The 21,467-nt window shown below is 38.3% G+C and overlaps 1 protein-coding gene across 10 annotated transcripts in view; it reads left to right on the top strand.

Moving 5' to 3' along the window:
* LOC126335403 (serpin B6-like) overlaps window positions 1–21,467 on the top strand; it is a 236,340-nt gene that overhangs the window by 136,286 nt on the left and 78,587 nt on the right. For all 10 annotated transcript variants that reach the window (XM_049998659.1, XM_049998654.1, XM_049998661.1 and 7 more), the window contains one exon: window positions 18,378–18,563. In XM_049998659.1, the coding sequence (XP_049854616.1) occupies window positions 18,378–18,563 (186 nt within the window). The remainder of the gene's footprint in view (window positions 1–18,377; window positions 18,564–21,467) is intronic.

Below are 21,467 nucleotides of genomic sequence, written 5' to 3'. Positions count from 1 at the left end.
AGCTGAACTCAGACGTTTCAGCAGACCATCAATGTGTTGCTTCCAGTTTAACCTCTCATCAATGGACACACCTAAAAATTTTGAAAATTCTACCTTAGCTACAGACTTCTGTTCAAATTCTATATTTATTATTGGAGTTGTGCCATTTACTGTACGGAACTGTATATACTGTGTTTTATCAAAATTTAAAGAGAGTCCATTTGCTGAGAACCACTTAATAATTTTGTGAAAAACATCATTTACAATTACATCACTTAGTTCTTGGTTTTTGGATGTTATTACTATACTTGTATCATCAGCAAAAAGAACTAACTTTGCATCTTCATCAATGTGGAATGGTAAGTCATTAATGTATATCAAGAACAGTAAAGGACCTAAGACCGAACCCTGTGGGACCCCGTGCTTGATAGCACCCCAGTTTGAGGAATCAGCTGTTGTTTTAACATTACACGAACCACTTATTTCAACTTTCTACATTCTTCCAGTTAAGTATGAATTAAACCATTTGTGCACTGCCCCACTCAAACCATAATGATTTAGCTTATCTAAAAGAATTCCATGATTTACACAATCAAAGGCCTTTGAGAGATCACAAAAAATACCAATGGGTGATGTCCGGTTATTCAGAGCATTTAATATTTGATCAGTGAAAGCATATATAGCATTTTCTGTTGAAAAACCTTTCTGAAAACCAAACTGACATTTTGTTAGTACTTTATTTTTACAAATATGGGAGGCTACTCTTGAATACATTACTTTCTCAAAAATTTTTGATAGAGCTGTCAGAAGAGAGATTGGGCGGTAGTTGTTGACATCCGACGTATCCCCCTTTTTATGCAATGGTTTTACAATGGCATATTTCAGTCTATCAGGGAAAACACCCTGCTCCAAAGAGCTATTACATACGTGGCTGAGAATCCTACTTATCTGTGGGGAACAAGCTTTAAGTACTTTGCTGGAAATGCCATCAATTCCGTAAGAGCTTTTACTTTTCAGTGAGTTTATTATTTTACTGATTTCAGAGGGAGAGGTTGGTGGAATTACAGTTGTTTCAAACTGCGCAGGTATGGCCTCTTCTATTAATAGCCTTGCCTCTTCTAGTGAAGATCTAGATCCTATTTTCTCCACAACATTTAAAAAATGATTATTCAAAATATTTTCAATTTCTGATTGTTTGTTAGTGCACTTGTCATTCAGTTTTATTGCACTAAAGTCTTCCTGTGCTCTTGGTTGCCCTGTTTCCCTTTCAATAATATTCCAAATTGCTTTAATTTTATTATCAGAGTTACTGATCTCAGACATGATACACATGCTTCTGCACTTTTTAATAACTTTTCTTAGTACCGCACAATAGTTTTTATAATATTGAACAATTTCAGGGTCAGTACTCCCTCTTGCTGTTAGATACAGTTCTCTTTTACGGTTGCAAGATATTCTTATTCCTTTAGTTAGCCAAGGTTTTTTATATGTTTTCTTGGAATTATGTTTAACTATTTTCTTGGGAAAACAATTTTCAAATACCCTTAAAAATGTATTGTGAAATAAGTTATATTTCAAGTTTGCATCGGGTTCCTTATACACTTCATCCCAGTCTAGCTGCTGTAGGCTTTCCCTAAAGTTTGCAATATTTATATTGTTAATTGAATGCACTGCTTTGAAAGTCTGATTTATTATACTGTATGGAGCTATGTCATGTACTGTAACAAGCTGTGCACTATGATCTGAAAGACCATTCTCAACAGGATAAGCATTTATGTCCTTAAACTTATCTTGGTCTATAAAAAAGTTATCTATCAATGTACTGCTGTTCTTTGTTATCCGAGTAGGAAAATCAATGACGGAGCTCAAATTGAAAGAACTGAGTAATACTAAAAGGTCATTCTTCCTATTACACTCTTTCAGGGAATCAACATTGAAATCCCCACAAATGATAATTTGCTTCCCCCTGTCTGACAGATAGCACAACAAAGCATCAAAGTTTTCTAGAAATAGCTGGAAATTCCCTGAGGGGGACCTATACACTGTTACAATTATGAAAGTGCCATCATTTAGTTTAAGTTCAGTGGCACATGCTTCCATATGTTGCTCTACACAAAATTTTTTAGTTTCTAAATTTTTTGCACTGTAAAAGCTTTTGACATATATAGCAACTCCTCCTCTCATCATATTATCTCTACTTACATGTGCAGCTAATTTGTACCGATTGATGCTAACCTTTTGCATATCAGTGACAATGTGATGCTCAGACAGGCATAGTATATCTATTACATTCTTGGTTTCTATATCTTCTAAACAAAGCAGAAGCTCTTCAATTTTATTCTTCAATCCCCCAATATTTTGATGAAGTATACTAACAGTATTTTTCACTTTACTTTTGTGAGTATCTTGAACTTTTTTAACATCTTTAGTACTTTTATTCTTCAATCCCCCAATATTTTGATGAAATATACTAACATTATTTTTCACTTTACTTTTGTGAGTATCTTGAACTTTTTTAACATCTTTAGTACTTGCCTGGCTGAGTTTCCCACTGGACACTGATCTTACACTAAAAAAGAGTTTCCACCATGAGATGTAGTTCCTCCCCCCTTTAAATTTCCTGCTATCAGCCCAGCCAGTTTACCCTTCCCTTTCCTGTTGAGGTGTAGGCCATGTCTAGTATAGTCCCACCTACAGAGTGAATCAACAGGAACCACACCAATATGTGACACTGCACCAGATCCAAGTAACCGTTCCAACTCCAAATTAACTCTCCTGACAGAAGAGGTCAAATGAGGTCGGTCGTGGCGCTCCAGAACCGACACAAACCCAACACTGGTATGATTCGATGCCGATGCAATCTTTGCCAGGTCACACTTTATGCTGTACCCCGGATCTCTGTCAATACTGTTGCCCGGCCCACCCACAATAACCACGGTATCTTCCTTAGTAAAACCTTTACATAGTGAACCTAAATCCTCTGTAACCTGCCCAAGTTCAGCACTAGGTTTGAAAAAACTTGTGACCTGGTAATCCAACCCTAATTCATCCTGCAGAAGTTGGCCCACACCCCTAGCATGCGAACTACCTAGCAACAAGACTTTCTTTCTCTTTGCAGACTTCCCTACATTCTTAATCAATTTGCTGCTGAAAGCTTGTTGAGCCCTGTCTACATCTACTTCTGTGAGAGGCTCATCAGTTTCTGACTGAGGCAACAGGTCAAACCTATTTTGTACATTAATAACAAAGCTGTCAGAAGAATTTCTTGGCCTGTTCCTCATGCCTGTTGCCACTTCCCACCCCTGTTTACCCTTCTCCCCCCTTAACCTGCCCAGTTCTCGCCTAGCCTCATCTAACTCAGCCTGAAGGGCAGCAATTTTCCCCTCCTGTTCCACAATCTTCCTATCTCTACTGCATAGCCTACAGAACCACTGATGAGTCTCGCTCATTTTCCCAATTCCCACGCCACTACAGTCGCCCCAATGAAAAAAGTTACTACATCCATCACACCAGACCCCGGAGCTAACGATCCTACGGCACGTCAGGCACTTTACACTCATGGTACAAATCGATTTTAGTGACAGAAAGACAATTAAGTTACCGGAAAACAATGAAAATACGTGTACGAAAAATTAGGGCTACTCGCGACTATGTAAACAGTGGTTCAGAGGTTTTTTACTGGAAATTACTTAAGAGATGACGATACTCTACAGATATAAAGGGGCAGCAAACGTATTTAGCACACTAAACTATCAGTAAATGCACTTAAGATTGCGGTATGAAGTTTAATCTGAAAACTCAAAAGTTCGGCCTGGCCGCGATATGTAAACAAAACGAACTTTACGTGATTACTGTGAAAATACGCGAGTAAGACAAAAACCTTTAATGGTACGCTTGCAGAGCACTATAATTAACGTAATAAATTAGTTTAAAGTGTTAAAAAACAGTTTATTACTACTTAAATTACTTATCTTGTACAAGAGCTGTGACTCAGACGTCCGTGTAGCAGGCGCAGGTATTTACGTTGCTCTTCTGGTACTGCGAACGTCTGAAATCAAGGGGAAATTACAGCCGTAATTTTTCCCAAGGGCATGCAGCTTTACTGTATGATTAAATGATGATGGTGTCCTCTTGGGTAAAATATTCCAGAGGTAAAATAGTCTCCCATTCGGATCTCCGGGCGGGGACTACTCAAGAGGACGTTGTTATCAGGAGAAAGAAAACTGGCATTTTACAGATTGGAGCGTGGAATGTCAGATCCCTTAATCGAGCAGGTAGGTTAGAAAATTTAAAAAGGGAAATGGATAGGTTAAAGTTAGATATAGTGGGAATTAGTGAAGTTCGGTGGCAGCAGGAACAAGACTTTTGGTCAGGTGAATACAGGGTAGGTTTAATAATGAATAAAAAAATAGGCGTGCAGGTAAGCTACTACAAACAGCATAGTGAATGCGTTATTGTGGCCAAGATAGACACAAAGCCCATGCCTACTACAGTAGTACAAGTTTATATGCCAACTAGATGATGAAGAAATTGATGAAATGTACGATGAGATAAAAGAAATTATTCAGATAGTGAAGGGAGACAAAAATTTAATAGTCATGGGTGACTGGAATTTGAGTGTAGGAAAAGGGAGAGAAGGAAACATAGTAGGTGAATATGGACTGGGGATAAGAAATGAAAGACAAAGCCGTCTGGTAGAATTTTGCATAGAGCATAACTTAATCATAGCTAACACTTGGTTCAAGAATCAGAAAAGAAGGTTGTACACATGGAAGAATCCCGGATATTCTAAAAGGTATCAGATAGATTATATAATGGTAAGACAGAGATTTAGGAACCAGATTTTGAATTGTAAGACATTTCCAGGAGGAGATGTGGACCCTGACCACAATCTATTGGTTATGAACTGCAGATTAAAATTGAAAAAAACTGCAAAAAGGTGGGAATTTAAGGAGATGGGATCTGGACAAACCGATTAAACCAGAGGTTATACAGAGTTTCAGGGAGAGCATAAGGGAACAATTAGCAGCAGTGGAGGAAAGAAGTACAGTAGAAGAAGAATGGGTAGCTCTGAGGGATGAAGTAGTGAAGGCAGCAGAGGATCAAATAGGTAAAAAGACGATGGCTAGTAGAAATCCTTGGGTAGCAGAAGAAATATTGAATTTAATTGATGAAAGGAGAAAATATAAAAATGCAGTAAATGAAGCAGGCAAAAAGGAATACAAACGTCTCAAAAATTAGATCCACAGGAAGTGCAAAATGGCTAAGCAGGGATGGCTAGATGGCAAATGTAAGGATGTAGAGGCTTATCTCACTGCCTACAGGAAAATTAAAGAGACCTTTGGAGAAAAGAGAACCACTTGTATGAATATCAAGAGCTCAGATGGAAACCCAGTTCTAACCAAAGAAGGGAAAGCAGAAAGATGGAAGGAGTATATAGAGGGTCTATACAATGATGATGTACGTGAAAATTACTGAACTATCAGTTTAATAAGTCACAGCTGCAAAATACTAAAACGAATTCTTTACAGACGAATGGAAAAACTGGTAGAAGCCAACATTGGGGAAGATCAGTTCGGATTCCGTAGAAATGTTGGAACACGTGAGGCAATACTGACCCTACAACTTATCTTAGAAGAAAGGTTAAGGAAAGGTAAACCTACGTTTCTAGCATTTGTAGACTTACAGAAAGCTTTTGACAATGTTGACTGAAATACTCTCTTCCAAATTCTAAAGGTGGCAGGGGTAAAATAGAGTGAGCGAAAGGCTATTTACAATTTGTACAGAATCCAGATGGCAGTTATAAGAGTCGAGGGGCATGAAAGGGAAGCAATGGTTGGGAAGGGAGTGAGACAGGGTTGTAGCCTCTCCCCAATGTTATTCAATCTGTATATTGAGCAAACAGTAAAGGAAACAATAGAAAAATTCGGAGTAGGTATTAAAATCCATGGAGAAGAAATAAAAACTTCGAGGTTCACTGATGACATTGTATTTCTGTCAGAGACAGTGAAGGACTTGGAAGAGCAGTTGAACGGAATGGACATTGTCTTGAAAGGAGGACATAAGATGAACATCATCAAAAGCAAAACGAGGATAATGGAATGTAGTCGAATTAAGTCAGGTGATGCTGAGGGAATTAGATTAGGAAATGAGACACTGAAAGTAGTAAAGGAGTTTTGCTATTTGGGGAGCAAAATAACTGATGATGGTTGTAGTAGAGAAGATATAAAATGTAGATTGGCAATGGCAAGGAAAGCGTTTTTGAAGAAGAGAAATTTGTTAACATCGAGTATAGATTTATGTGTCAGGAAGTCATTTCTGAAAGTATTTGTATGGAGTGTAGCCATGTATGGAAGTGAAACATGGACGATAAATAGTTTGGACAGGAAGAGAATAGAAGCTATCGAAATGTGGTGCTACAGAAGAATGCTGAAGATTAGATGGGTAGACCACATAACTAATGAGGAGGTATTGAATAGAATTGGGGAGAAGAGGAGTTTGTGCCATAACTTGACGAGAAGAAGGGAGCGGTTAGTAGGACATGTTCTGAGGCATCAAGGGATCACAAATTTAGCATTGGAGGGCAGCGTGGAGGGTAAAGATCGTAGAGGGAGACCAAGAGATGAATACACTAAACAGATTTAGAAGGATGTAGGTTGTAGTAGGTACTGGGAGATGAAGAAACTTGCACAGGATAGGGTAGCATGGAGAGCTGCATCAAACCAGTCTCAGGACTGAAGACCACAACAACAACAGATATATATTTTATGAATCAATGTCAGTCACCTGTCTGTAGTTTGATTTTTTATTCTCCTATACTCATTTTGGAATGAAAGCTCCATCTTCACAAGAGGTAGCTTAAAATTGACATAGAGGCAGCTGATAGTCATTTATTCATAAAATTGATACATTACCTGCAATGTCACATATTTATAACATGAGCAATAATTTTGCTGCTACATATATTTGAAGCCCACTTGTGGTGAATCCTCCTCTCCCTGTAACACTGTGACTGCTAAGTGTGGTCACTTTTTCACCAGTTTCTTGTGAAACTTTTCAGGTAAAACTGTGTAAAATCAATATGTATGTTTACCATTTTATCATCAGTTGATAAATATGATACAAAAAATTGTTTGAACTGCAAAAGATGACTGCATGATATTTGGCTCCTTTGAAACATGGTCTCAAGTATGAATGAGTTGTTTTGATGGCATCACACCATAATTTTGAAAATAGTGTACCCTACAATGCTGCATCTCAGTAATTCATTTGGAGTAAGCATAAACATTGCCAACAATGGCTTGAAAATGTTCACACCACTTCACTTTTTGCATCTCTGAGATTTGGGTCATCAGTTTTGTCAGCAACTTCCTTGTACCCAAATGTTTATGTAGAGCACTAAAAATGTGTTCATTTCAGATGTCTTCAGTCTTAGATTTCTCACTGTAGGCAACACTAGCACCAGAAACATTATTATTTCACTCCATAAATAGGGTATAATCTGATAAACGTACAACTCATTTCTAGGTATGATGTACTTGAAGTTTTGGTTAAGGATATATATGTTAGATGTTCCAGTGAGGGATGATACTGGATGATGTGGATGCTCCTTTGCACTTGGTTTATGATCTGAGGATTATGGACATGTATCTATATGACGTATGAAATCTGATTGTAGACTTTGTTCAGGGGTTAACGCCTGTATGGTAAGGCCTCAGTAAGAACTTCAGCATACTGGGAAAGTGATTTCTCATCATTGCCGATGTGGCGTTCATGGGTGGCCAGACTATGTGAGAGAGATTTTATAGTGTGGAAGAGATGATAACTGTCAAAATGAGGGTCCTATTGATGGCCAATGGACTTGATGTGGACATAAATTTGCATGGAACCATTAGAGAGGTGGAGGTCAATGTCCAGGAAGCTGACACACTGTGCAGAGGAGAACAAGTCGATGCAGATGAGAGGGGAGGCTTTGAGGCTGTGGAGGAGTGAGGATAGGTTGTCTTGCCCCTGGGACCATATCATGAATATATCATCAATGAACCTGAAGCAGACAATGCTTTAGGGATTTTTGGTGGTTACAAATGTCTGCTTGTGTCTGTGTATATGTCGATGGATATGTGTGTGTGTGTGTGCGAGTGTATATCTGTCCTTTTTTCCCCCTAAGGTAAGTCTTTCCGCTCCCGGGATTGGAATGACTCTTTACACTCTTCCTTAAAACCCACATCCTTTTGTCTTTCCCTCTCCTTCCCTATTTCGCGACAAAGCGACCGTGGGTTGTGAAAGCTTGAATTTTGTGTGTGTGTTTGTGTTTGTTTGTGTGTCTATTGACGTGCCAGCACTTTCCATACACACAAAATTCAAGCTTTCGCAACCAATGGTTGCTTCTTCAGGAAAGAGGGAAGGAGAGGGAAAGACGAAAGGATGTTGATTTAAGGAGAGGGTATGGAGTCATTCCAATCTCGGGTGCGGAAAGACCTTAATGGGAAATTAGGGCAGGTACACACTTGCACACATACACATATCCATCCGCACATACACAGACACAAGCAGACATTTGTAAAGGCATATAGGCCCTCAGATTTCTACTAAGTTTTGCTTGTTGACATTTCCACATTGTTTTCTGACCTGAGAGAGCAACAATCTCTGTTTTTGCAGCATTTTCTGAATTTTGTTAACCACACTGTGTCTTTTCCATCCTCAATCCACCTAGTAGATGCATACTTCTCCAGAACATTATCTGCAGTCAGTTTAAACCTCTCCTATAATTCTTCTACATCCATCATATTGAAACTAAGTGATGTCCTTTCACTCTCTAACAAGTAAGTAGACTGCTAAAAATTGCTTATATGATCTTTTCAGCATAAATACTGTGCTAGCATTCTTGATGGATTTATTATCTATTGTCAGTGTGGATTTATTATACATTGTCACTATGATGAGATCATGATCACTAATCCATGTCCCTATACTCACACTGTTGATAAGATCAGATCTGCTCATAACTACAAGGTATAAAATATGTCCATTGCATGTGGGTTGTCGAATCAACTGTGCAAGACAGTTTTTGGGAAATGTGTTCAGAACTAAATTACAAGACTGACTCTCCATACCAGATTCAATGAACCCATAGACACTCCAGTCTTTACTCGGTACTAACAGTGCACGATTGGGGTATTTCTGTGCTACTGAGTGTATATTTTCTTTGAATGATTCAGAAATGGTTACAGCAGAACCAAGTGACCAGTAAAAACATCTATTGATTCACATAGGCTGGTTATTTGTGTTCAGTTGCCTTCAGTTAGTCATATTCAAAGTCAATAGAGACAAAAATTTTTATTGACTACAGTGAACATTCCCTCTCCTATGGCATCTAATCTGTCTGTCTGATGTATGTTTCATGCCTCATTAAATATGTCAGAGCTTTTTACTTTGGGTGTCAGTTCCAAGAATAATTTGAGCATGACAACTTTCCTGAAGGGCAATAAATTCAGGAACTTTCTTACAAGTGCTTCAGCAATTTATTGTTAAAATTTTTACAGCCAAAGTGTCTTTACTTTGTTCATGATCTGACTTTGTTCTCTGTGTATGAATTGGGAGCATTCACCGAAGGATCTCAAACTATTGCCTAGCCTTAAAAATGTAAGAAAACCCCAAGTGCACTCTACAAGTACTCTGATAGTCAACTGGCTGCTTCTGTACATAGTGCACTTCTGGCCTATCAAGGGGAAATTCTCTTCAACCCATAACACAGCTCCACAAACCTGCAGACAAGACTGTTACGGAATTGACAGAGCCTCTGGTTGAGACCCTGCATTCAGCTGCTGCAAACCGAAGGACTCGATCAATTCTTGGTTCGATGTTACAAACTGTGAACTCTTCTTGCATCCTATGAGTGAGGCTAGCAGCTTTCAACATGTCTTCCAGCCACTCATGTGAACTGAGAACCCTAGCATGAGACACAATCTGCAGATGAGTGCACCCTGCACCCTCAATACTTGCAGGCAGGACTTTCTCCACATCTCGGATGAAATCTCCTGGAAGACATACAGAGCACATACTGGATTTCTTTCCAGCCCTTGATAGTATTTTCTGAAGGGGCTTCATAACATGCCTAACCCCTGACTGCCCCTCTTGTGTGCCTGCTTGAACTCTGCTGTAGGAGCCAGCTGTCCACTCACAGGGAGAACGAGTGAGAGTAGATGGCTAGTCCTCATATTGACTCTCCACCTTGAGTGGTGTGAACGCATTATAACATGCCACTTATCCTGCAGTGAGGGCAGATCCTGCTCATCATGCATGGTGCAAGATGCCTTGGTAGCAGAGCCTGTGGGCAAAACAAGCATCAACTAACATGTCGCATGTAACATCCTTTATTCCCCACCCCTGCTATACCCCGAGACAGGAGACCTCACATGGATGATCTTCTGTTGTTTGCAAACTGTAGCCATCTCCTCCTTCATTCGCACACAGCATGCACATACCGAATCAATCCTACTACTATTAACTTTAGGTTTAAAGTGTAGAAGTACACAGAAAAAGCTAAATGCATAACTAGCTGCTCTCCTGATGTATCACAAGTGGCAGCTTGTGCCTGATTGAGTTGTCTCCAATGGTCACTAGTTGTTCAAAATAAATAACACTGCTATAGACTGCGTGAATCTACACTACATAGCTAACTAAAATGCAAGATAGAACATGTGGGACTGGATCAGGTGTCAACTCCTTCCCATTGCCAGTATCTGTGATGTATGACACCTTTCCCATCTGAATCAGTGCATGCATTCTGGCCAGAGAATATGTAACATCATACTGATAAGTGGACTCATACTGACAAGTTCTTTGTAAATTTGACTCAGTATTGTAATCGCTGTTTAATATCCCTGCCAGTGGACATAGCAATAGCAGAACAGAAGCACTTAAACTAAACTTAGTCAGCCATGACCAAAGACACCCCACAAGGTCACAACATCCCATCTAATAGCGCTTTGGATCTAGGCTAGCGGCTGTGGGTGAGTCTAACATCGTATGCCATATGTGCTCATCTGTATTGTGCCAAACTGCTTTTCAGACTTCGACCCTACTTTGGACTTGCACATTCTGGTTTGAATTTTTGGTGTTTGTTGAATACTTCACTCATGACAATTTTTGTTTTGTTCACGGATCCCATGTTTGCATTAAGTGCGGCTTCTTTAGTGGCGATGAGTTCTTACCCTATCATGTTTTTGGCATTTAGATTTCTGTCTTGTCTCAGCGACAACAACTATAACCACGTCAGTCAGTGGTCGCAGTGTACCCACCACTGACATTCACTCCCTTCAGCAATGTTTTAGACAATTAGGATGTCTAACTCTGAGGTTTTGACTTGCGTTGTCATGTGTACGACTGCTACTAACATTTTTGGTTTGGATGACTTCTAGTTTGATTTAGTGTTCACACAGTGCCTTTTTATGATCTGGTCACACAGTGCATGATGTATAAGGAAATTTATGAATAATTGCTTTGGTGTGCCCACAACTTTGTGACTCATATTTTCCAGAAGTCTTCTGCAGTGCCTAAATTTTGCCAATCCCACTCACTTCTGTTTGTGGTTTGTGAGGTTATACAGGAAAAAAATGCCTGACTTCAGGACCAAAGTGTTATCTCCCCTGACTCCATTAGTTAATGGCTAATGCCTATGCCATTCATTAAAAAGCCGAAAAGATTGTGGTGATATAAAGTTCACTGTTAACTCACAGTCTAACATTGCTGTGTAGCCACTGCCTCACCCAGAGATGCTGTTGTCAAAACTGACTGGGAGGGGGGAGACATTTTTCAAAAATTGATTTAAAATCTGTTTACCTTCAACTGCCACTTGATGAGTTTTCCCAATAAGTAGCTGGTTTTAAATATGCCTTTCAGCTTATTCAGGTACATTTATTTACCATTTGTGGTTGTGAGTGCACCTGCCATTTTCTATAAGAATTTAGAACAATGATTCAGGGTATTCCACACTGTTTAAATTATTTGGACAATATTATCATTATGGTTATGACTCATGTGGAACATTACAAGAATCTAGAATCCTCTAAGGGGCTTCAGGAAAATGGTTTATGCTGTCAGGTGGAAAGTACAGTTTCTTTGCTCCCAGAGTCAAATACCTGGGGCATATTCTTAGTGACAAGGCTATCACTCCCATGTGCAACAACATTTTCATGATTGGCAACTTGACAGCCCCTCTAAACTTAAACATTTGCAGATCTTTGTGGGTAAATTCACATACTATGTCAAGTTCATTCCCGAAGTTACGCAGGTTGCACATACTCTTAAATCAGCTGCACAAGAAAGGCATCAATTCCGTGTGATCAGCTTCCTGTCAGCAGGCTTTTCAGCACCTTAAGGATGGTATTAAGGCAGTTCTGTATATGATGCAATTTAAGCCGGCTCTGCCAGTAACACTGGTGGTGGAAGTGTCTCACTAGGGAATTGAAGTGGCTTTGTTGCACAAATTTTCAGATAGTTCAGAATGCCCAATTGCCTTTGCCTCAAAGACACTAAACACTGCACAGCTAAACTATTCCCAGATTGAGAAAGAGTCTTAAGCTAATATTGATGGTGTCAAAAAGTTTCATGCATATTTCTCTGGCAGCGAGTTTCACCTGTTGACTTACCACAAACCTTTGATTTTCTGGTTTAGACATCAGTCTAAGTTCCCAGATAAAATGTGCATTGTCTGCAGCACTGCATGTTGTTTTTAAAAGGCTATCACTATGACATCCATTTTCACCCCACTCTTCAACATGCCAATGCAGACACACTGTTACACATCCCTCTTGGTCTCAACGCAGAATTTGATAGCCATGAAACTGTTCGTTTTGCTCTGATTGAGAACTCTAAATCATGTGGACGAATTCTCACTGCCAGTGCATTAAATCACCAAGCTATCATCCAGTGACCCGTGCACTGGGCTGTCATGACTTGACCCCGTCTGTGCAGGATTTTGTTGGTGGTCCAGAAGGAGTGGCTGGAGCATATTTTCCAACAAGCTGATCTGGTTTTTTGTAATTATTTTGTGCTGCACTACTGGCTCATTGCCTCACAGGGTGTCTTGACATCTGATTGCTGGGTCATCATTCCACCCCTCTCTCCAACCACTAATTCTTCAGCTTCTTCATGTGTCACACTGATGAATGTCATGCATGTTGGCATTGGTCAGCAGCACACCCATTGGCCCAGCAAAGATAACACCAAAAACACATGCCGCTCCAGCTGTACCTACTCCCTCAATCAGGTAGCCCCAGCACAACCTTTTTTGCCGTGGCCGTGCTCTGACAACCCATGAGAGAGGGTTCACATAGATTTTGCTGAGCCATTTCAGGCAGTTATGTGGCTGTTGGTGTTGGATGCCTTTTCCAATTTCATGTATGTGACATGTCATCCACTACCTCCCTTGCCACAATCCATGCTCTTGAGAGGATTATTGCCATTGAGGGTCACCTTGTACCCTAGTGTAAAACAATGTACACCAATTTACATCACCTCAGTTCGAGGCCTTCTGTCACTACAACGGCATTGACCATTTGCCCACTGCACATCTGACCACTGCATCTTTCCAGTCCACCTCCAGTGCAGAGGCTTAACAGGTGGTCTGCACCTGATGGTCCATACCTTCAAGACTCAGAATTGGAAGGCTTTGCAGACATTGTCAACTGAGGAAGTCTTGCACTGCATCATTGTGACGTATCAATTCAGCCCTATTAATGGAGTTAATCTGGCCTAAATTCTACAAAGGCGCAGGTACTGCAACCTGTTAGACATCTTGTGTGCAGGCCCGCCTATGAGCAGGGAGCCTCTGTCTGGGCTCATGTATTCTGCAAGCATCCTGGATTGACCAAAGGGATTGCCATTGTCCACAGGGGCTGCCAACTGTTTTAAGGCCACAGCCTGCTCCACCACCATAACTAGCACTGGCCACAATTATCATTGCAATTGGCACCCCTGCCATTGCCTCTTCCTCCTCCTCCTCCTCCTCCTCCTCCTCCTCATCCTGCTCCTTCTCGACCACCACCACCACCACCACCACCACCACCACCACCACCACCAGATGCCAGAGTCAGCTCTAGCTAGGCTTCCCACCCCCCTCCCATGCTCCCTCCATCATGGTGTGACCTCTCCCTTTACCCTTGCTTACATGTGGTATGTGACGGGATCATGGTTTGGGAATCTATAGAGATGGAACCGCTCCCTCTGCCCCACCCATCCCTTACACCAATGGTTAAGGAACCAGCCATGAACTCCTCTGCTGCCTCATTTGCTGCCTCAGCTGCTTCCTCTGCCTTCAGCCCTCAATGAGGCCTCCTATCACAGTCACCTCGAACTGATGGTCTTCAATCCGTGGCAGTGAGTAACACCTCCCACCCACGTCAGTGGCACCAGCTGGTTTGTTTTGGCTCAACATGCCAATTTAATGTGGGAGGAATTTAGTATCCTCATTAATAGGCTTTAACAATAGCAGGGCAGAGGCATAACAGCTAGACCATGAGATCACATGATCTTATCTGATAGCAGTGTGGATGCAAGTGAACGGCCATGACTGTCAGGTATCGTTTGCTGTATGCACTCAGGTGTATGATGCCTAGTTTGTATTTAAACTTTGACAGTGCTCTTTTATGTTATGAGTGTTTTTTCAGTACTCTTCTCATGGCAACTTTGGTTTTGTTCATGGATCTCGTGTTCAAATTTGGTGCAGATTATGTCTGCTGAAGTAATATAGTATACCTTCTCAACCCATTAAGTTAGTCCCCCCCCCCCCCCCCCCCCATGCAGTATACATAACTGGCACATTGATTTATAGTGAATCACAATTTAACAAAATTTTTAACTAGTAATCAGTCAGGTTTAGTTGGAGATCAAGAGGCCCTATAGGAATGATCCTGAACAACTACTCAATGAGCAGACAGACTTGAGATACTCTTCACTTCTTCATACTGCTAAACTTTTGAAAATATCAATCTTCTACAAAAGACAATAAAAAACATTTTTCATAAACTACCAATGGTGAAACTCGCATGCCAACTGAGAGTGAAAAATAAGTACCCTATGTAAATAACAGTCATATGCTACCCTAGTTAAAGACTTCATTACATGAAAGTGATATACTGTGCTTACATGTCACAACAACAAAATATTTACTGGGTTAGAAATGGAAGGTATTTTGATGTATCTTTTAGTGTGAATCTTAACAAAATGGTACGATAATCTATGCAGTTGTAGCATAAGGCAAAAAATCTACTAGATATAGTAGGCCTATTGACAAAGGTTTCTAATAATATCCAATCATTTTAACTTCTAATTTGTGTCTCATATTTTGATTTTGGAAATCTGGTCACCCTATTCTATGGAGAATGTTCATCTGTAATAATTAGCTTCTAAATACCTTATTGCACTGTATAGAAAGTTTGACATTTAGAAATCCTTTAATTCCTTTCTAAATGTGGCTGCCTTTTTAAAGCTTCTATTCTGTGTGATAGTTCGTTGTGCAGGATATATCTGGCACTTGATAGATCTTTTTCAATTAATTTAAGGCATTTAATTTCAAAATGGTAATCATTCCTATTTTGTGTATCATAAGTTGCTCATTTTCTTTAAATGATTTAATGTGACATTTTTTCTTTAATTGTTTTACGATTTTGCAATTAGACTATTATCAGGTGTCCTATGAAACATAAGCACTATCCATTCAATGTATTAGTGATCACTTAAAAGTTAAACTTAATAAGTCAGGTCTTAAGGTGTCCTAGGAGTAACATAATTTACTTTACAAAGAATCAATGGCAGATTATGCCATACAAGTTTCTGCACCTGTGTTTTTTTAAATAATGACCACCATCATTGTGCTTAAGTGTGTATGTTTTTTGTTGTCATAAAATTGAAATCACTAGCATCATTGGTATGAGTGCACATCACAATTTTTTGAAATTACATGTAAAACATCTGTGCTCACAAGCACAATGACAGTGGTCACTATTTAAATATGCAAAGGTACAGATGCTTATATGGCATAATATATAGGCAATGAATTTTTTAATAAAATAAGTTGTATTAATCCTTGCACAAGTTAAGATCTGATTAACTTTTGACTGATTGGTAATACATTAAATGGATAGTGCTTCTGTTTAATAGGATACTTGATAATTTGCAATTGTACACTGAATAAAGAACAAACTGACAGCTGTGGATGCAATTTCAGTTAATATCCATTTTTTGTTGCTGTCATAAGAAAAGAGAATTTTCCTCTCTGTTTAAATCCATGCAAAAAGTGTTTGTTGTATACTAAGAACAACATTAGTCCTGTAAAGTTACTAATAAGAACTCCCATATTAATGTATCACTGCGTTGTTTAACATCATCTCTCTCCTATTTTTGCAGTTTTCCAAATGTGTTTGAAACCATTGCTACTTCTCTTCTTCTCAGTGGCTCTAATAATTAGCCATTCACTTTATTCTTAATGATTCTAGCTACTCTAGTAAAATTCTGTGGTGAACAGTGTTAATGCCTCAAATAGATGTAAACTATGTGTACAACCCAGCCCCATAGTCTAAAGCATCAAAAACTGCTTTGTCTTTGATTGATGCTGTACTAGTTCTACTTTGGAAACCAAACTGCACTTTATTCAGGAGGTTGTATTTACTCAGATGATTCATTAGTCTATCATTCATAACCTTGACAGCGTGAAGAGAGGCCTGTAATGTCCTACATGTCCTGCATTACCTTCCTTTAGCAGTGGCAGATTGCAAAGACATTCACTTAGGGTGCCCTATTTCTACCACTATATGACCATATTATTAAGAACACACCATTAAAGATCCAATGGTGGTAACTCCCACATAGTTAAGATTTGTTTAGGCTCCAGGTCTGTTGCATTCCAGTTTATTTGCCAGTCTAACATGAGATGCACATTGTTCATTCTGCACACAGATGCTCCGTCATTATGCTATACACCAACAAAATATTCATGGTCGGGAATCACTTTGCAGATGCAAAACAAGTACACATAATAGTAATTGCAGCTGCCACATTGTGAAAGGTTGTCTATGACCCACTCCCTTAGGCATTATATATATAGTAACTGGTGTAGGGCTGCCAGATATCTACTGAGAGTATGCAGCAGACATGAAATATACATAAGCAAGTCACAACTCAAACCATTTGCTCTGTGGGAAACAGACTTAAATCTAGAAATAGCTTTCAAAGCATCATAAATGAAATCATCACCACACCAAAAACAAGTGAGAAAAAATGGGCTGTGCACTTGGGTGCACTTGGGTGGATGGATCTAGCTTCAACCAAGGGCACCAGGTGGCATGGTTAAGGGATGTAAGTCATGGTGATCTAGCAAGTAAATCATGTTGGGAATCGGAAGAACCAGAAAAAAGTTAATAAAGTAAGAATTTCTTCTTCTTTCAACTGACCACAGTGATGTGTGTAATTGCAGCGAAATCCAAACAACAGCATATCTCCCATTATCCCCACTCAGACCAACATCTTCAGCTAGAGAGCAAACTCCAATCCACACAGTGTAGCCCATTATTTTTCACTGATATTGTCTAATTTTCTGTGTTTTACAACTTTTTTTAGTACATTGTATGTTATTTTTTACTTTATTTTTCTAACTGTATTGAGATAATGTATTTTCCTTTATGTGTTCCTGACATGGAATAAGTAACTAAATTGATGATGTGTCAAAATCTTGTACAGCACAAGATTCATTCCTTTGTGTGATGTCTTCAACTTCTGTTGTAATAAAGCATTAAGCAACAGATAACAGCTACATGCTTTTTAAGCACACCTAGCAGTCCACAGCCCCATCAGTCTCAGGAAAAGGCATTGCAATTAAACATTTACAGGAAAGACTCATCATTCAGGTTATTGCTCCAATAATTCCACTGTTTCTTGATGAGGAATCAAAATGAAAAATCAAAACTTAGAAGTTTACTATGAAATTTCCACTATCCAATTTTATGGATTTAGGACATTGAAAAACTGATCAGAATTCCTAATAAACTGATTCTATGACTCCTGAGAACATTTAAATAATTACCATTATTGGCATTGAGAAAAGCTTTCCAGTGTTAATATAGGGTCTCATTAAATGGCAATAGATTTTGTTATTTAATAATAAACCATATTTATATTCTGTCATTAATTGTGACCGAATAGTCTGCAGAATCTCTTATGAATAATATAGTTTTTTTTCCTTCAATTATAGATGCACCCATCCACTACTAGAGACATAACAGTCAGGGAAACCATTAGATTTGATGAGATAAAGACAAAACAAATGATAAAATCAGCTGTTCCACATAATTACTTTGAAATTTTCTATTAAATTTACAAGAATAAACATTATTATTTTCTAGGGAGACCAGTTAAGCATGGTGATCATCTTGCCGAAGGAGAACGACGGTCTTAAGAAACTAGAAACAAAGCTTGTTGGTGTGAATCTACCTGATATTCTGAACAAAATGCGTAAAGTTGAAGTGAATCTCTACGTACCCAAATTCAAGATGGAACACAAAATAGATTTGAATGACAGTTTGAAGAAAGTGAGTAAAAATACATTTTTTTTCTTTTAGTATATTTCTGTATTTCTAGGTGGAACTTGTTTACATAAAGATTGCATCTTTGCATATAATATTTTTCATTTATTTAAAAAACATTATTTGTGGAGAAGAGATAATTTTATATGTATGGTTATATGTGGTTAATATTGGTGAACTACAAAAAAATGTTACCTTTCTCAAGTGGGCACCTTCAGGTGTTATGCAACAGAGCTATCACCGTCTGAATAGTTTTGGGTTGTCCAGTGAGCAGCCTCTTTCATTCTTTTCTTTCTTGTTTTATTCATTTACTAGGTGATTACCCAAAGCTGTACGGTTAGGAAAAGGAATGAACTCCTTCTATAGTACAAAAAAAAAAAAAAAAAAAAAAAAAAAAAAAAACTTTATTTAAAGAGTTTACATCCTGCCACAACTTCCTTACAACATTTTTACTTTGTTGACCCATTTTTAAAAGTATAAATACAGGAAACAGGTTATCAGATAAAATCTTTTACAGATTCATTGTAATCTTAATTTAACATAGAACTTGATTATCAACAATAAGTTTGATTTGCTCTCCAGGTGCAAGAATGAATAAGTTATTGGGTGAATCAAACTCTTAAGCAAGCAATGTAAAATTACCTAGGGGAAAGAAAATTCATTATGCTGAGTACTGTTAATAGTTCCAAGACTGTACCCCCCCTTTTTTTTATTAAGAGTGCTGCAAAGTTGCCTAGTTACATAAACCTTGAATATGGCAGAAATTTTCCCACTAAACTTTGACATAAATAAGATTGGGAGTGTCCTGCAAGCCTGAAAACTGTGGATCTGACAATAATATTGATTGTTTTTGATTATTTTTCATACAGCACTCTTTCACAACCCACCCCTGTTGCCACAGGTGAAATGACATAAAGTCTGTCACTAGGAGCTCAAGCAATCTAAAAAAAATTGGAATTTGACACTAATTTCAGTCAACTTTGATTATTTTTGTGTATCACCTTCAAGTTGTGGAAGATAATGGTCAGCTTAAGTGTTTTTCATCTTCCACTGACTCCCAGACATCTTTAAATCACTTAATCTATTCAAATGATCTAGCTTGCTCCAAGCTTGCTTGCCAAAAGCCTCCCTTAGCATTCAGTAAAGTCAGCTGTATTTTTATAGAGCTTAAAACAAAACTGAATTCAGGTCTCTTTGCGCCTTCAAGTGAACCATTTTGAAATTCACAGATCTGATAGAACACTGTGTGAAGAAATCAGCAACATTGATGCTGATCCACTCACAGTGACTCACTGTGGGAGACTGACAGTTGAAAGACACGAGAAGACATACCTAGCAGCAGTTGGTTGCACTGCTGATTGGGTGCAATATTCAAATTTTTGAAAAATTTGGATACCAACTCTTTTACCATTCTTTTCATCGAACTTCACTTCCCAGTACATTGAATTTACTATAAATAGTTTCTTGTATGGTATCTATTACTTTCAGTAATAATTTAATATGATCAGATAAAATGCAGCTTACCTTTTAATTATTTAAAATGCACAAGAGTGTCATTACCTGTGTTACTGTAAATAATTTCTATCACCATAAATAATTTCTATTTTTATTTATTTATTAATCCTTTGACAAAGTACATTGTATTGATCAAGATATATTTTCATTTCCTGCATCGACAGGTACATATTTTTAACTGTCTACTGTTTAACAAAACATAAATTATTACAAAATTATTGTAGGGCTATTTCATATTAAATTAGATTTTGTACAATTCTCCTTTTGATACAATAACGGTATTGTAACTGTTTTGAACTGTAGTGCACATACATTCATTAACACTGTTATAACAGTTTTCTATTAGAAAATTTTTGAGACATTTGTTGAAAATATTTTTATTGTTTATTTCTGTCAAGGATGAAGGGAGTTTTTCAAGGGCCTTTGTTCCAGCGTATGATGGCTTTTTTTTGTATTTTGTGATGCTGTGTGTCAGCTTATGAAGTAGGTTCCGTTTTCTTGTGTCATGGCTGTGTTGTGTGTTGTTATCTCTAGTATTGGCAAAATATTTGAATTTTGTCCAACAGAGGGGTTCGTATAGGTATATACTGGGTGATGTTAGTATTTTGAGAGCTTTAAATGCAGGTTTACATGAATCTTTCCATTTAAGGTTGGCTATCATTCTTATGGCTCTTTTTAGTAATTTAAATATTTTGTTAATGTTTGTTTTTGATGTACCTCCCCACAAAATTATGCCGTAACTTAATGTTGTATGAATTAATGCATAGTGTATTGTTTACATAATGCCTGTATCTTATAGGTAGCTGAGTTTGTGGAGCACATATAGGTTTTGCGCTGAGTTTCCCCCTTATATATTCTAAATGCTTATCCCAGTTTACATTTTCATTGATAATTATCCCAAGGAATTTTGTATATTTGGTGTCCTCTGCTATGCACTCATCTATGCATACATTGATATCTTCACTGTGAAAGTTTCGAAGTCTAAAGTTTATGCAAAGTGTTTTAGTAATATTGTTGTGCAGGTTTAATTCAGTAAATCTTTGGATGGCATTGTTTACTTTTACATTGGCTTTTATTTCTAGCTTTTCTGTATCTTTATCCTTGAACAGAAGAGTTGTGTCATCTGGATAGGTAACTATACTACCATACTTAATCATATTTGGGATGTGATTTGTGTGTAGAATGAAGAGTGTTGGGTCAAGAATGGAGCCTTGTGGCACACAGAAGTGTAAAATTCTTGCTTTAGATCTTATTTTTTTCACCAGTAGTTTTTGTAATTTTAGTATATTGGCTCCTGTTTGCCAGGCTTGAGAGAATTCAGCCTCCTGCATTTCCTCTTATGCCATGTGCTCCTAATATTTCTGCTAAAATTTTGTGGTCTACATAGTCAAATGC

Source organism: Schistocerca gregaria, chromosome 2 (assembly GCF_023897955.1).
Source record: "Schistocerca gregaria isolate iqSchGreg1 chromosome 2, iqSchGreg1.2, whole genome shotgun sequence".
In the NCBI taxonomy this organism is placed as follows: Eukaryota; Metazoa; Arthropoda; class Insecta; order Orthoptera; family Acrididae; genus Schistocerca; species Schistocerca gregaria.
This window is presented reverse-complemented; position numbering and strand designations above follow the sequence as displayed.